The 15,975-nt window shown below is 27.7% G+C and overlaps 1 protein-coding gene across 1 annotated transcript; it reads left to right on the top strand.

The window, feature by feature from the left end:
- The first annotated feature begins 4,433 nt into the window (after positions 1-4,433).
- LOC149510699 (putative 2-oxoglutarate-dependent dioxygenase AOP1) lies at positions 4,434-6,180 on the top strand. The gene is made up of 2 exons (XM_089757198.1): positions 4,434-5,383; positions 5,713-6,180. The coding sequence occupies exons 1-2, from the start codon at positions 5,298-5,300 to the stop codon at positions 6,101-6,103; spliced, it is 477 nt and encodes a 158-aa protein (XP_089613324.1). The 5' UTR covers positions 4,434-5,297; the 3' UTR covers positions 6,104-6,180.
- Positions 6,181-15,975: the final 9,795 nt, after the last annotated feature.

Here is a 15,975-nt window from a genome sequence, read left to right as displayed (position 1 = left end):
CTATTAATCCGAAAACTCGATTGTTAGACATAAAAATTCAAAATCGTTCAAACATGGAGAGTCGTCACCAATAAAAGTAAAATAATATTATGAGAAATATAATTTTTGTTACTTTATCTTTTTAATAAAACAATAAAATGAGTTTAAAATTTATTAAAAAGATAATTTTTATGTGCATGATTAAAAATTTTTACTTGACTCTTAAAATATCTGTAGTAGAGTCGTCAAGTTATCATAACGTATTAATTCGAAGACTCAATTGCTAGACGTAAAAATTTAAAATCATTTAAACACGAAGAGTCACCACTAATATTTTTTAGGGTGTGATTGGCTACCTAAAAATTTTATCTTTTTAATAAAACAATAAAATGAGTTTAAAATTTATTAAAAAGATAATTTTTGTCTACAAAACAAAATTGGGTTCAAAAGTCAATTACATATAGGAAAAGATTAGCACCCCCATAGTACCTATAAAATTGGTATTAATTAATCATGCACTATCATTGGTTTTGGATAAAAAAGGCTTCATTTTAAGATTTAATAATAAATCCCTTTCTTTTTAAGAAATAAAATCAATAAAAAAAGTCTTTATTTAGAAATGCTATGAAAATCTATAAATTAAACAATATCTTAAAATTCTCCGACACAAAGCTAGAATTCAAGGATAATCCTTTCTGTCTAAGATCTATCATAACATTTCCTTAAAAATAAAAATAATATTCTTTGACAATGATAATTATTGATGATGCTCCAACATCTAAGCAAAGTACCAAAAATTATATTTCTCGTAATATTATTTTACTTTTATTTATTTATTCATTTTTTAAACTAATTTTTTAGAGAACTTTTCATGAAGTAAAAAAACAAAAAAAAAATTAATATTAATATCAATAATTAGAATGAGCATATATATGCATAATGAATGTAAACATTAATCTAAAAATGAGAAATACACAAGCAACAATAAAATGTGAACTTTAGGAATCGAATTTTGAAATATAAAAAGACTACCCAGACTTTTTAACCTCTAGACAGAGTTTGGATGTGATTATTTATATTTAAAATCTCATTTTATTATTTTTTAAAAAATGAAATTATATGAAAATTCTTAATGAAATAAAATTTCTTAAATACCCCATCATTTAGGTAGTATTCAAAAATAGATTATTTTACAAAAGCATTTCATATAAAACCTTGAATTTTGGGATGGTCTTAGGGTTTTAAGTGAATGAAGACTTCAAGGTCTTATTTAGGGTTTTAACTAGGGCTTAGAGTTTCAAGGTTGTATTTTAGGGTCTCGAGTTTTACCTTGGGTTTAAAGTTCCACCTAGGGTTTTATTTTAGAGTTTTATTTAGGCTTTCTTTTTCAAGGTTTTGAGGTTTTAAAAATTTATGAACCTCTCTAAAAATTTTTAATATTTAGGCAAACTTTCGGAGTAAGCTTGTAATTTGTAATTTTCTAAATAATGAATTTTTATATATTTTATATATTTTTTATTTTTATTAAAATTTTATTATTCTTATTCTTTATTATTTTATTATTTAATAATTCTTTAACTTTTAGGTGAAATTATTATTATTATTATTATTATTATTATTATTATTATTATTATATTTTGAGTTGCATGAATTTATCTTAAAATTTTTTCACTCTAATTTTTGTAGTGAATTTGGCTTTCAAATTGTAAGGGATTAAAGTTAACAAGATGAAAGAAAAATAAAAACTGTAGGAAGATTGAATAAAATAATAGCTAATTGTAATCACATCTACAAACTATCAAGTTTTAAACAATATCTGATTTGCCTAAAGAAAATTTTGCTATACTAAATAACTACTACAACCAATTAAAGAAAGGTTTAAATGAAATGTAAAACAAAAAAAAAAAATACAAAGAGATGTGAGCTAAATAGCCAAAGATCTAACAACTAGAGAAACTAAAACTAAAAAGTAGGGTTTTAAATTTTATGAGCAAAGGATCAAGATATCAAAGCTAAGCATGGAAGATTTATGCATGACATGCTCGAAAAGGTCTAAAGAGATTACCTTTCCTGCGAACTTCAATCCTCACTTCTTTTTTGGTTTTTTTTTTTTGTTGAATATCTCTAGTTTTCCTTTCAGCTACTGCCTTTTTACTCTTTCTTTTAATTTTTTTTTGCTACTATTTTCAAGTTTTTCGCTACAGGTTTTCTATTGTTATTATTAGCTTTTTCACTTTTTGTTTTGCTTAAAGAACCTCCTCTACATCCCTAATTTTTTTTTATCTTTTTACGTTGTAGTTTTGTTTTCTTTTCTTCGGCTAGTTCTCCTTCTCCCTGAGAGCTTTGCCTTTTTTTTTTATCTTTTATTTTTCGTTCTGGTCTTTTTCGCATTCTTCCCTATGCTACTGTTATATGATCAATAGTTTTTCTTGTTTCTGCATCTTGTCCTCTAACTTCTCTTTGGCCATTCTTTTGCATTTTTCTTTTATTTTATTTTTTTTTGTAATTTGTTTTACTATATCTCCCTTGTTTCCACTGCTACCTCTATTTTTTTCTAGTTTCTAGCTCTTCGTTTATGTTGTCTGCTGTTAGTAGCTTTTGGCAGCTTCATCATCCCCTCTTTTTTTAAAATTTTTTTACCTAGTATCTATTCTGTTTTCCTTTTCCTTTTACCTTCTCTTTCAACTGCCTTTCATTTTTTGCTTTTTCCCCTTTCCTAGTTCACTCGTTTTTGGTCGCTATTCTGCTTCATTTCGCCAACCAACTTTTTTTTTGTTGCTTCATTCTCTATTTTCTTCTGTATTTTGCATTTTGCATTTTTTGTTCCTTTTCTTTTTTACATTTTGCTTTTTTTTTTTGGTTTGGATTTTTTCTTCATTTATTGGCACCTTTTTTTTTTGTCTCTTTTTTTTTTTTTGTTTTTGGTTCTTTTTCTCCCTTTTTTTCATTGAATCGTGCCTCTTTTTTTCTCATTTCTAGTTTTTTTTTTCTTTGGTAGTTAGCAAAATTGCTCATCCCACGTTGCACCATACCTTCTTGCCATTTACCTTGTACGCCCTTATGCATTTTTCTTCATGCATAATGGCTTTTCATGCAGTTTTGTTTTTCTTCTATTTTGTTGTTTTTGTTTTTCCATGTGAAGCTTACTTCCATCAGCTTTTTTTTTTTTTATATACTTTTATGTCCCATGCATGCATGTTTTTAAACCCAATAGGCCAAGCTTTTTTATTATATATATTTATTTATTATCATTTTTATTTATATTATTTTTTATTATATATATTTTAATATTTCTTTATATCTATTATATACATATTCTTTATTTTTAATATTTTAGTTTTTATTTTTTTATATTTAATGACCAACAATAAGCCATTGATGGGTTTTAAGAATAACTCTTTTATCAAACTTTTTATATGGTTATTTCGAGCATTATTTGAGCTAATGTAACGGACCTCATTATGGGATCAACATTGGGCTTCATCCTTGATCATCTAAAAATGAATCGTTAATGAATCTAAAAAATTGATGATAAAAACCTAATTATAAAAGCAAACCTGATTTAAAAAATATATATCTTGGACAAAATTAAGTATTTACAACTACCTTAATGTGAATGAGAGGTATATAAATTCCAATTTTTTTCTTTGTTTCACATCTTGTTGCTCCCAGGGGGCATGATCCTCAGAGCTAACTCAATATGAGAAAAATTTTGTTTACTTATTTCTTTTTTCAGGAATTTATTCAATTTTTCTTCCTTCATTAAGGCCCATTCGCATTAATAAACTATAAAATTGTCAACATCTAACAACTAAACAATTTGGCAAGAAATAATAACAAAAATAAAAAGAAAATGACTTTTATATGGTCTCTGATTCAATATACATGTTTATTATTATTGTTATTATTGTTATTGTTGTTATTATTATTAATGTAATACATTTATTTATTAATATGAATAAAATTATTTGATTGTGAGTTGTGACCTTATATGATCGGTTTTTAATTGTGAAGAATAAATTTAAAGAAATGGAATTCTTTCTTTATTTTTTTTAAATGAAAATGTTACGAAATTTTGTTTGTCAAAGTCCTAGTCATTGGACCTTCCTATATGGTCTTCGAAGATCAAGCCATTTTTCTTTTCATTTTTAGCCAAAGAAAAAAAAATCAATCCACATGAATGCTTTATGAGGGAAAGGAAAAAAAAATTAATACGGGTTTATATCCTTCTACATTATTGTTGCTTGTGTTATTAAATATATTATTAAATATTTTTATTGTATATAGGGAAAAAAATTACCATTATTTTAAAATTTGATTTTCCTGCATTATTGATATGATTGTAAGAAAATTGGATAAGTTATTATTTGATTATCTTTTTACATTTAATCAAATGTATTTTTTTTTTTTTTTGGCTTTTTTCTCTCCAGAACCATTTCCTTTTAACTCAGAAATTTTGTTTTGTTGTAACTAAGGTAGTCAGATATTAAATTTTGAATATTAAAATTCCAAAAGACAACATGACTGTTAATTAACTATAAGCTTACCGATAAGTGACATTATTGCTTGGAGCATATTTCGCATTGCAAGCTTTTATTCATTTTGATTTGAAATTCGTTTGACAATATCAATGAACCGTGCTTAAATGTAATTGTCATATATTTAATAAAATTCCGATTAAAAGATCTCATTTAATAGCAAAAACATCATCAAACATTATACAAAATTCCAATTAAAAATAACAATTATGGCGGACTTGTTTTCAATCATAGAAGCAAGTAGCCACCTGCAGTTGCTTTCAATGTAATTTTTTAATAGAAATCGCAATGTCAGTTTGATTCTTAATAGATCTCATAGATTTGTTTATAAAATAAAAAAAGCGTCATCCAAGTGTAAATTCAAGTCTTTATAAACATAATACAACAAATTCTCATAAATTTAAGATATGAATTGAAATTGTCACATTAATGAAACACCCCAAAGATCGAACTGTTCCGTTATTGTTTACATTAGGAAGAAAACAGAGATGAGCTCGGAAACTGCAGTTAGGCTTTCCGGTGATAGATTTCTCAAAAAAAAAAAAAAAAGACCTGAAGCCAGGCATCCCTGAGTGGAATTTGGTGAAAGCCCAAGTCCGGAGAGCACTCCAGGAGCACAGGTGTTTCGAGGCTTTGTTCGACAAAGTCCTGGACGTTCGGAAGGCAGTATTTGGAGACCTGGAAGAGCTATTTGACCTGCCTTTACAAACTAAAAAGCGCATTGTTTTCAAGAATCTGTTTATTGGCTATTATGGGTCTACGATACCACTGTATGAAAGCATGATCATTGATGATGCAAACATTGCTGAAAACTTTGAACAACGCCTGACTAGCATCTTGTGGCCTGAAGGAAACACACGATTCAGGTCCAGAAGAATAACTCTTTCATTTTACTTCCTGATTAAAATTCTTTTAACAAAATGTTATTTTTGGAAGACAACTTCCCAATTTTCTTGTTTTAGATTACTAGAAATTGAATTTTAATCACTGAAATTTTTTATTTTTATATTTAAAATTGTCAAAAATTAAATTTTAATCACTAAAATTAAAAATAAAATACTATATCAACTGACTATTGGGAAAACTTGCTAATTTTCACCCTTTCTTTTGACAGCAAAAGTATGCACTCATTCCATTTAAAATACTTAGTTTTTATGAATATAGTATATATAATTAACAGCTCTGCCTTTGGCAGCAAAAGTCTGCTATCTTTCTCAGAGCTAGCGTCAGGATTAGAGAAGACAATTAGAATCATGATTTTGGAGAGTTTTGGTGTGGAGAAATACATGGATGAGCACATGGATTCCGCCAATTATATTCTTTGGGTCATGAAATATGAAGGCCCCCAAACCAGCGAGGCAACTCTTGGGTCACGTGCTCACTCTGACCAGAACATGGTTACCCTATTGTATCAAAATGAGGTTAATGGATTGGAGATTCACACCCAAGACGGCGACTGGATTAGTGTAAAACCTTCATCGGACACTTCCATAGTCATGATTGGAGAGTCTTTCAGCGTTAGTCACTTTAATATGAACATATCGTTTTTAGAAAGCACAAATGGAGGAGAAAATTACTGTTTTTAGTATAATGCGCGTATAGTTTAACTTTTTAACACACTTCAATCTCTAGTTAAACTATTGTGTTATATTAAGCCTTCTACTGGGATTGAAAGTTGTTTAAACTAAAGCTCCATTTGTTTCGCAATAAATAATTTTTTGAAAATAATTTTTGAAAAATATTTATATTTTTTGAATTGAAAATTTTTTGTTGTTGTTTGGATTAGTTAATAAAAAATATTTCTTTTTTGCTTAATTGTTTTCTAGAAAATCTATTTTTTTCAAATAATATTAATATAACTATTAAAATATTAAAAATTATTTATTATTAAAATGTATTGAAATTATTTATTATAAAAATTATTAATATTAAAAAACAATTATATTTTAATAATATTTAATATTAAAATATTATGTTAATATAAAAATACTTAAAATAAAACTATTTATTATTCTTTATATTATTTATTAATATAGTATAATATTATTTATTAATAATATTTATTAATATATTATATTAATAGTATATTATTTATTAATAATATATTATTTATTAATATATTATAATATTATTTATTAATATTATATTATTTGTTAATATTGTAAAAAATTGATTCCTAACCAGATTTGATTAAGTGTCATTCATTTAGTATTTTGGTTGTTTATTAAATAAAAGAGATTTGATTCATTGATCAAATTCGTACTTGGTAGTTTTCATTTGTTGTTAGAGGATTTTTAAGTGATTTGTTATTATTTTTTGGATATTATGGGATTTGTCAGATTTGATGCTTTAGCTATATATATATATATATATATTCTTGTACTCTAGAAAGTTTCTTAAGAATTCATAAATAAAATTCTTATGAATTTTTTCATGGTATCAGAGCATTCAGCATGAACTATCAAAGCCTATATATATATTTTTCTTTTTATCTTTCTAACTATGCCATGGCCAGTAGCACAAGTGTGTTCGAGCCCTCTATTTTGCCTATCATTGATCATAAATTCAATGAACAAAACTTCATCCAGTGGTCTCAATCAATGATGTTGTTTGTCTATGGAAAAGGTAAGAAAGATTATTTAATGGAAATGGCTATTTCACCCAGCAAGAATCACCCGAAGTATTGAACCTGAAGGTTGGAAAATTGCATGGTAGATGGTTGATCAATTCTATGACCAACGAGATTGGTGAAAATTTCATTTACTACAAAACTACCAAGAAAATTTAGGATGCTATGAAAGAAACCTACTCCAACGTAGACAATATGTCTACAATATTCGAGATCAAAAGCACTCCGCATGACTTATGACAAGGAGACTCCTCTATCATGAAATATTTTAATTCTATAACTTATTATTAGCAGCAATTAGATATCTTTAAAGAAATAGCATGGAAGTGCCCTGATGATAGCCAATAATATAGTAAAATAGTAGAGAAGGATCGAGTTTATAAGTTTTTACTTGATCTAAACAAGAGCCTTGATGATGTTCGTGGGAGAATTCTTAGCATCAAGCCATTACCCAGCATCTGAGAAGTTTTCTTTGAGGTCCGTCGAGAAGAGAGTAAAAGGAAAGTGATGTTAAGGACATCATACAATCCATAAGAGACAAAAAATTCAGCCTCTACTATATAAGGACCAAAATCCTACCAATATGGTAAAAATCGATAAAAGAAAGGTAGCAGACCTTAGGTGTGACCACTATTAAAAAGCAAGACACACAAGGAAAAATTGTTCGCAAATCCATAGGAAACTTACTGACTACAAACCATATTTTACTAGAAATTAAGAGAGTTATGAAAATTCTGCTACCACTAAGACAACTCCAACACCTTCAAAATCAAGCCTGTTCAATAAAAAGCAATTGGAACTCTTTCAAAAAATTGTTCAATAATCTCTTAAGAACACTAAGTTAGTTGTAAGCATAGTATTTATTGCACAAAAAGATAACTCTCTCAATGCTATACTTGTGCTAAGTGAAAAATTAAGATCTTGAATTGTTGATTCAAGCGCATTAGACCACATGACTGGTGATGCATCGGTGTTCCATAAATATAACTTATGTTCTAAAAACCTGACCGTTTGAATAACAGATGGGTCACTTTCCTAGGTAGCTAGGACAAGTTTAATCATTATTTCAAAGACATAACACTTGACTTTGTTCTTCATATCTCTAATTTAAATTGCAACCTTCTCTCTATCAGTAAAATTACAAGATCTTAATTATGTTATTAAATTTCTTTTTAACATGTGTGAATTTTAGGGCTTGGATTCAAGGAAAAAGATTGGCAATGCTATGATGTGTGTTAAACCTATGTCTTTAGAGATGAAGAGTCTAAGAGACAATCATTGAAGTGTACTTGTTCGGTTTCATCTTCTAGTAAGAATAAGAAAAATACAATTATGTTACGGCACTATCATTTAGGACATCTAAATTTCTTGTACCTTAAAAAATTATTCCCTGATTTATTCAATAAAGATTTTGAGTTTTATCAATGTGAAATTTGTCAATTTTTCAAACACACTCACAATTCTTATCCAAGTCAACCATACTAATCAACTCATCATTTCTCTATGATCTATAATGATGTTTGGGGATCATCGAGGGTTAATAATATTACAGGCTTTAAATGGTTTGTTACCTTCATTGATGATCACACAAGAGTTACATGGCTATTCCTCATATGGTTGTTCTTCATGAAAGAAAAGTTAAAGGTTAGTTCAATATTTCAAAATTTCAATAAGATGGTGCAAACTTAATTTTAATAAAAAATTCAGGTGCTTGAAATAGATAATGGGTGAGAATACTATCACTCAGTTCTTGGATCTTACTTGTTAGATCGAGAAATTATTCATTAGAGCTCATGTACTGAAACTCCTCAACAAAATAAAGCTGTTGAGCAAAAAAATAAACATTTAATAAAAGCTGTAAGATCTATTATGCTAGCCTTTCATGTCCCAAAACATTTCTAAGGAGAGGCAATCCTAACAACGGCCTTTCTTATCAATAGGATGCTTTCTCGAGTGCTAAAATTTCAAACCCATTGTCAAACACTTCTCAAAACCTACCTTTATATCTAACTCATTTCTTCCATACCAATCAAAATGTTTGGATGTACTACCTTTGTTTATCTACACCAACAACAATGCAATAAACTAGACACCATATCATTCAGGTGTATATTTCTTGACTATTCACCAAACTAAAAGGCTACAGATGTTAATCACCAACTACCATAGAGTTTTACACTTTTATGGATGTCACATTTTTTGAGAATCAGTTATTCTATCATAAAGCCAATATTCAGGGGTAGAGTTTTAGGGAATATTAACTTTGGAAGATTGAATCATCATCTAATCCTTCATCCACTTATCTGTCAATTCAAATTCCTATTTAAAATAATTATTATTCTTTTTCTGAGTCAACTAGTCATCCTGAGTCTTCAAAATCTCCTGAAACCATGTAAGAGACAAAAGCTAAGGAAATGATTGTATACTTAAGAGACTGAAATCATAAAAAAAGATAGGGACTTGTACATCTCTAACACAGAACCAAGATTCTGAACTAAATCTAGGGACTTTTGAAATTCATACAGGTAACACAATTACTAAACCTATCTCTAATGATTTTCATAATGATCTTGATCAGTCCATTGCTATAAGAAAATGTGTAAAATCATGTACTTAGCACCCTATTAGTAACTTTGTTTCTTATAAAGGGTTGTTTTTTACTTATCGAGTATTGGTTACATCATTAACTAATGTTCATATACCGGATACCATTCACGAAATGCTTGAACAACCAAAGTGAAAGGCTATGGTATTGGAAGAAATGCAAGCACTAGAAAAGAATGGCACATAAAAAATTATTGATCTTTATAAAAAAAAAAGTCCAGTGGGATGTAAGTGGATTTTTACTATCAAACACAATACAGATGGAAGTGTGAACAGATTCAAAGCTTGTCTTATGGCTAAGAGGCTCTCTTAGTCTTACAAGATTGATTATGAAAAGATGTTTGCTATTGTAACAAAACTAAATTTTATCCATGTGTTGCTATCGCTTGCTGAAAACCTAGATTAGCCTCTTCACCAACTTGATATCAAAATACATTTTTGAATAGTGATCTAGTGGAAAAGGTTTACCTGATGATTTCTCCATGGTTTGACAATCAGGACAACATTGACAAGGTGTGTAAGCTTCAAAAATCCTTATATGGCCTCAAACAATCTCCTTACGTCTGGTTTGATCATTTGACTAAGGCTGTTAAAAAAATGAGTTTTCACAATGCCAATCTGACCACACTATGTTTGTCAAACATTCACCAAATAGCAAGATTGCTATTATGATTATTTATGTTAACGATATTGTCCTCACAGGAGATTATGAAGAGGAAATAATTGGATTGAAGACTCTTTTAACTAAAGAGCTTGAAATAAAGGACTTGAGATAGCTTTGATAATTTCTGGGTATAAACGTAGCTTGATCAAGAAATGGTATTTTTGTTTCACAACAAAAATATGTATTTGATCTTTTTAAAGAGATAGGGATGCTCGGGTGTAAACAATGGATACTCCAATGGACCAAAATGTCAAGATAGGAATCAAAAATGGAAATCCTCTTATAGACCAAAATAGATACCAGAGACTTGTGGGAAAATTAATTTATTTAGTGCATAATAGACCTAACATTGGCTTTTTTGTAAGTATGGTGAGTAGATTTATGAACAATCCTATAAAGACACACATGGAGGCAATATATTGGATCCTTCAATACTTGAAAAAGAAATCCAGGCAAAGGGTTGCACTTAAAAAAAATACTAAATAGAGATGTGAAGATTTTCTCATATGTAGATTGGGCTAGTTTTGTGACAGACCAAACATCAACTACAAGGTATTATACATATGTGTGGGTAACTTGGTCTCCTAAAGGAGCAAGAAACAAGTAGTGGTAACTCGAATTAGTGCTAAAGCTGAATTTAGGGCTATGTCTCATGAAATTTGTGAAGAAATTTGGCTTAATAGAATGCCATAAGAATTAAAAAAGTTAGTTGAGAATTTAATGAAATTATTTTGTGATAATAAAGTAGCTATTAACATTGCCAATAACCCTATTCATCATGATTGAACAAAACATGTAGAGATTGATAGCCACTTCATCAAAGAGAAGATTGAAAAAGGTGTAGTCAAATTGGTCTACACTTCAACAGAACATCAGACAGTTGACATCCTCACCAAAGCTCTTTATAATGGCAATTTCGAGAATTTAAAGTCTAAGTTGGGTATAATTGATATCTACCACCTAACTTGAGGGAGAGTATAGAAAACCGATTCCTAACCAGATTTGATTAGGTGTCGTTCGTTTGGTATTTTGGTTGTTTCATAAATAAAATGGATTTGTTTCATTAATTAAATTTCTACTTGATAGTTTTCATTTATTGTTAAAGGATTTTAGGTAATTTGTTGTTATCTTTAGGATATCATGGGATTTGCCAAATTTGATATTTTAGCTATATATATACTTTTGTACTCTAAAAAGTTTATTAAGAATTCGTAAATAAAATTCTCATGAATTTCTTCAAATACAATATTATTTATGAATATATTATAATATTATTTATTAATATTTTTATTAATATATTATATTAATAGTATTTATTTATTAATATAATATTATTTATAAGTAAATTATGCATAAAAGTATTAATAAATAGTTATACTCATAAACATTTATTTTTTGAAAAATATCTTTTTTTTTCAAATTCGTAAGATAATTTTCAAAAAAATGGTCTCATTTTCCATTGACTAATAAGTTATTTTTTGTTGACCAGCTAGTTTTTTACCAAACAAACACTTGAAAATGCAAAAATTATTTTTTGAAAGTCATTTTTCATGAAACAAATGGAGTCACTACAAAAAATTTTTCATATACTGAAACTTGATTATACTGACTATCAAATTGCATTAGTATAAGAGATTTTTACTAATGGATTTTTAATATCGTCATAATATACTATACCTTTACCATCACTTTATATGACCGTCGGTATAAATAAACTTTTTCTGATAGTATATAACTATTCGTCAATATAAGTATACTAGATACTGACATTTATCTATACTAAAGGTCAAATTATGTAACTAAAAAGTATTTATACTAACGAATTTTTGTTACTGTCAGTATAGACAAAGTGCCTATATCAACAATTTGTAAATTCGTCGTTATAGGTAAACTTTTTTTGACAGCATATAAATATCTATTAGTATAAATATGTTATATACTGATGGTTATAATAACCGTCAGTATAAGCTAAAAAAATATTTATTCCTAATTTTAAAAAATATTAATTCATAATATTTTCCTCTAATAAAAATTTTCAAAAGCTATAATTATTAATAAATAAAATTTGTAACTTAATTAATTTTAAATGATAATAAGTTTTAAATAAAATTTGTAAGTGTTATATTAATTAATAAATTTATAATTAAAAATTAGACTAAAAATTTTTTAAATTTAAATATTATATTAATTTGGTTTCAATTAATATTTCAGTTTTAATATGGTTTCATAAAATTTTAAAATCATTCTAGATCGAAAGTCAAATTATAAATAATCTACATATATAGTGGTATTTATATTCATATAAATATTTTTCTATATTATTTGTAAAAGTTGTTTTATAAAATAATATTTATTATTTACTGTATTAGCAATTTGGGACTCCAAAATTTAAGAAAAGGGAATGAATTTTAAAAATAATCACAAGGCGTTTGACAAAAAAAAAGTCTTTAATTTTTTGTAAGGGAATATTCAATGTGTTTTTTAGGCAAAAATGCCTTGAATATTCCCAAAAAAAAAGTAAGAATTATTGAAGGCATTTTTGATAGAAAACACCTTGAATAATCTCCTTTAAATGAATAATTCATTGATTATTAAAGACGTTTTTAGTCAAAAACACCTTCAATAACCCTATTTAATATTTTGTAAGGGATTATTCAAGATATTTTTTTGGCTAAAAATGCCTTCAATAATCCCATTATAAAAATTAAAAGGGATTATTCAAGGTATTTTTGGTCATAAACGCCTTGACTAACCCCATTCAATTTTTTCTATGGGATTATTCAAGGCATTTTCTCAAAAAAAAAAAAAACACTATCAATAATCCAAAAAAAATGGGAGGGGATTATTGAAGGCATTTTTGGCCAAAAACATCTTCAATAATCCACTCATAAAAATTTAAGGGGATTATTCAAGTCATTTTTGGCTAGAAAAGCCTTCAATTTAAGCCATTTGACTTGACTAAAAAATAGGGAAATAGCCATTACCATTTTGAAAAGCATGTTTGGAAATGAATGCAAGTTAGATGTAGGTTTATGCCCTGAAAACATTTGCTTTATATATATGTTACTACGAATTACATTTTGTAATTTATATTATGAATATTGTAGTATTTCAATAAATTGATCACACATCTGAATTTATAATTGATAATGTTGCCATATAAATATACCTTTTTCAAATAATCATACTCAATATATGTGTATTCATATAAGCTGCCAATTGATATAAAACAAATATATACCAATAATATTAAACCAACACACCAATCTAAAAACTTAAATTATCCATTCAACATTGCATGTTAAAAACATCCCATATAAAATGAAATGCAACTATTTACACCCAACCAACAATTTCCAACCTTAAGGTGCAGCGAATGATAATACATATTTAGCCCACTATTTATGAACTTCTTCAAGTTCTTTTCTTGTGAAGCTTCCTTTACTCTCTCACTATAAAAAAAAATCAAAAGTAAATGTAAGTAAATGAGAACATAATTTAGCTTTTTTTTTAAAGATATTACGATTGTATGAAATTAATACTAACCTTAAATGGTGTAGTCATAAAATGATATAAAACCATCTCCTTCATAAAACAAAGGACATAATATTCACATTCAGTATATCTTGGTTAATGAGGTACCTGAAAAATAAATTTAATGGGTTTAAGAAACATTTATCTAAACAAACTCCGCATAAAAGAATAATCTACATTGACCAGTAGTGACACCCGATTTATCTTTTCTTTTTATCAATTACAGATATTCTCCTAAATTGAACAAAAAAAAGTACTTAATAAAAATAAAAGTAATTATGAAGAAACACAAGATAATATAATAACATGTAATACCTTTTTATAAAATTCTGAATATCAGGGCTAGACTTCATCGTTGGTTAAGCAAAATTAAATAAGTATGACATTAAGGAATGGTATCAATCACAATAAGCTATCAATGATGACTGCAAAATAATAAGAATGATATACTCATATTAGGCATCATTTTAGATTCTGTAAGGTTGAAATAATTATTTGCATGAAAATAACTTACGCAGCATTATATGGGATCAAAAAATAATCAACCTATTTTTGCAAGCATTGACCCATATGACGACCACGAAAAATGACAATGCCACTCTGCTCACTAATGAAATTCAGATCAATGAATCTAAATCTATAGATCATTTGTTTTGCCTTGATCTCTTTATATAGGAAGCTACACGATAACAATCAATAATACTAGTTAGTAACACACCATAACATAGATTAATACATATTGACTTTGCATATTTAAATTTATAAGCTAACCTCATACAGATAACAATATCAGTAGTTGATATTTCATCTAGGATACAAAATGCCTTAATCTCAAGCTCCGCAATGTAAGAAACTGATGTATGATCAAATAACCCATCCTCGGACTCAACAGTAATGTAGTTTCCTCCAAATAAATATCAAGTGCATAATTAGATAACACATCAATGGAAGCTTGAACAAAGGTCATCTTCTGAGTCCCAACATCTTGCTACAATATATAATGAAATATAAATGTTAAAACCAAATCAATAAATATAATAAACAAATAAAAATTAAATGAATAAATAAAATCATACTTCATGGCTAGTACCAGAGGTCGGGTTTTTTGCCTGACTTGCAGTGGAAGCTTATCCTAGATGGGTGATGCTATCCGACTAGCCTATAGGCATGCTAGGCTACATTGCTACCAACATTGCCTCTAAAGTTGTGAGTTGTTACTATTGATCATTCAGGCATTCCTTTTGGTTATCAAGTCTTTACTATTGTTGTTTAATGATTGCTTCATATTGTTCATTCATCATTTGAGGGGTTTTGAGTTGATTACTAAAACACTTTGATGGTAACACAAATCTACCAACCCCACGAACTCAACCATGTCTTTATTTCACTCCTAATGCTAAAGACAAGGGATCTTCGTTATAGTGGGTTGCCAGTTCATGAGATTTAATTTTAGTAGCAAAATCATCCTAAAAGATAATAATACGATGGGCCATAATAACAAATCTATACAAGTATAGAGTCATGCATACAAGCACAAAGCCAATCATACGTGATATAATGAACAATTATACATATAATCTCTTTAGCCATTTTTTTGGTTGCTTCATCTACAAATGATCCATCCTTTCGCATATGTCCTTTTTTCCACACATTTTATTTACAAACTTTACTGCCAAAGCTAAATGATTCCTAATAAATTAACGTTATATAAGAATTAGAATCTATTAAACGAATGTTCAGAAATATTCATTTATGAGTATAAAATAAGTGTGTGAATACTTACAAGCTCATACTTGACATTTGCATAACCGTTTCTTGATGTATGATGGTGATATACTTATTTGGCCCAAATGTTCTTTTGTTGTTCTTTGATTTTCTAGAAAAAAAAAAAAGAAATTACATAAATCACATATTAAGATATCAAATATATTCCATAAAATCTTATAAACAATTTTTTGTAATGGGTATGTGTACCGAGAATTATTCTGATAGTCAATCTTGAACAAAATTCGTCCAATCTTAATAAC

The sequence above is a fragment of the Durio zibethinus genome, chromosome 28, assembly GCF_047325235.1.
Source record: "Durio zibethinus cultivar Kanyao isolate XHJ-2024 chromosome 28, ASM4732523v1, whole genome shotgun sequence".
In the NCBI taxonomy this organism is placed as follows: domain Eukaryota; kingdom Viridiplantae; phylum Streptophyta; class Magnoliopsida; order Malvales; family Malvaceae; genus Durio; species Durio zibethinus.
Note: the sequence above shows the minus strand (reverse complement) of the source record. Positions and strands in the feature narration are given on the sequence as shown.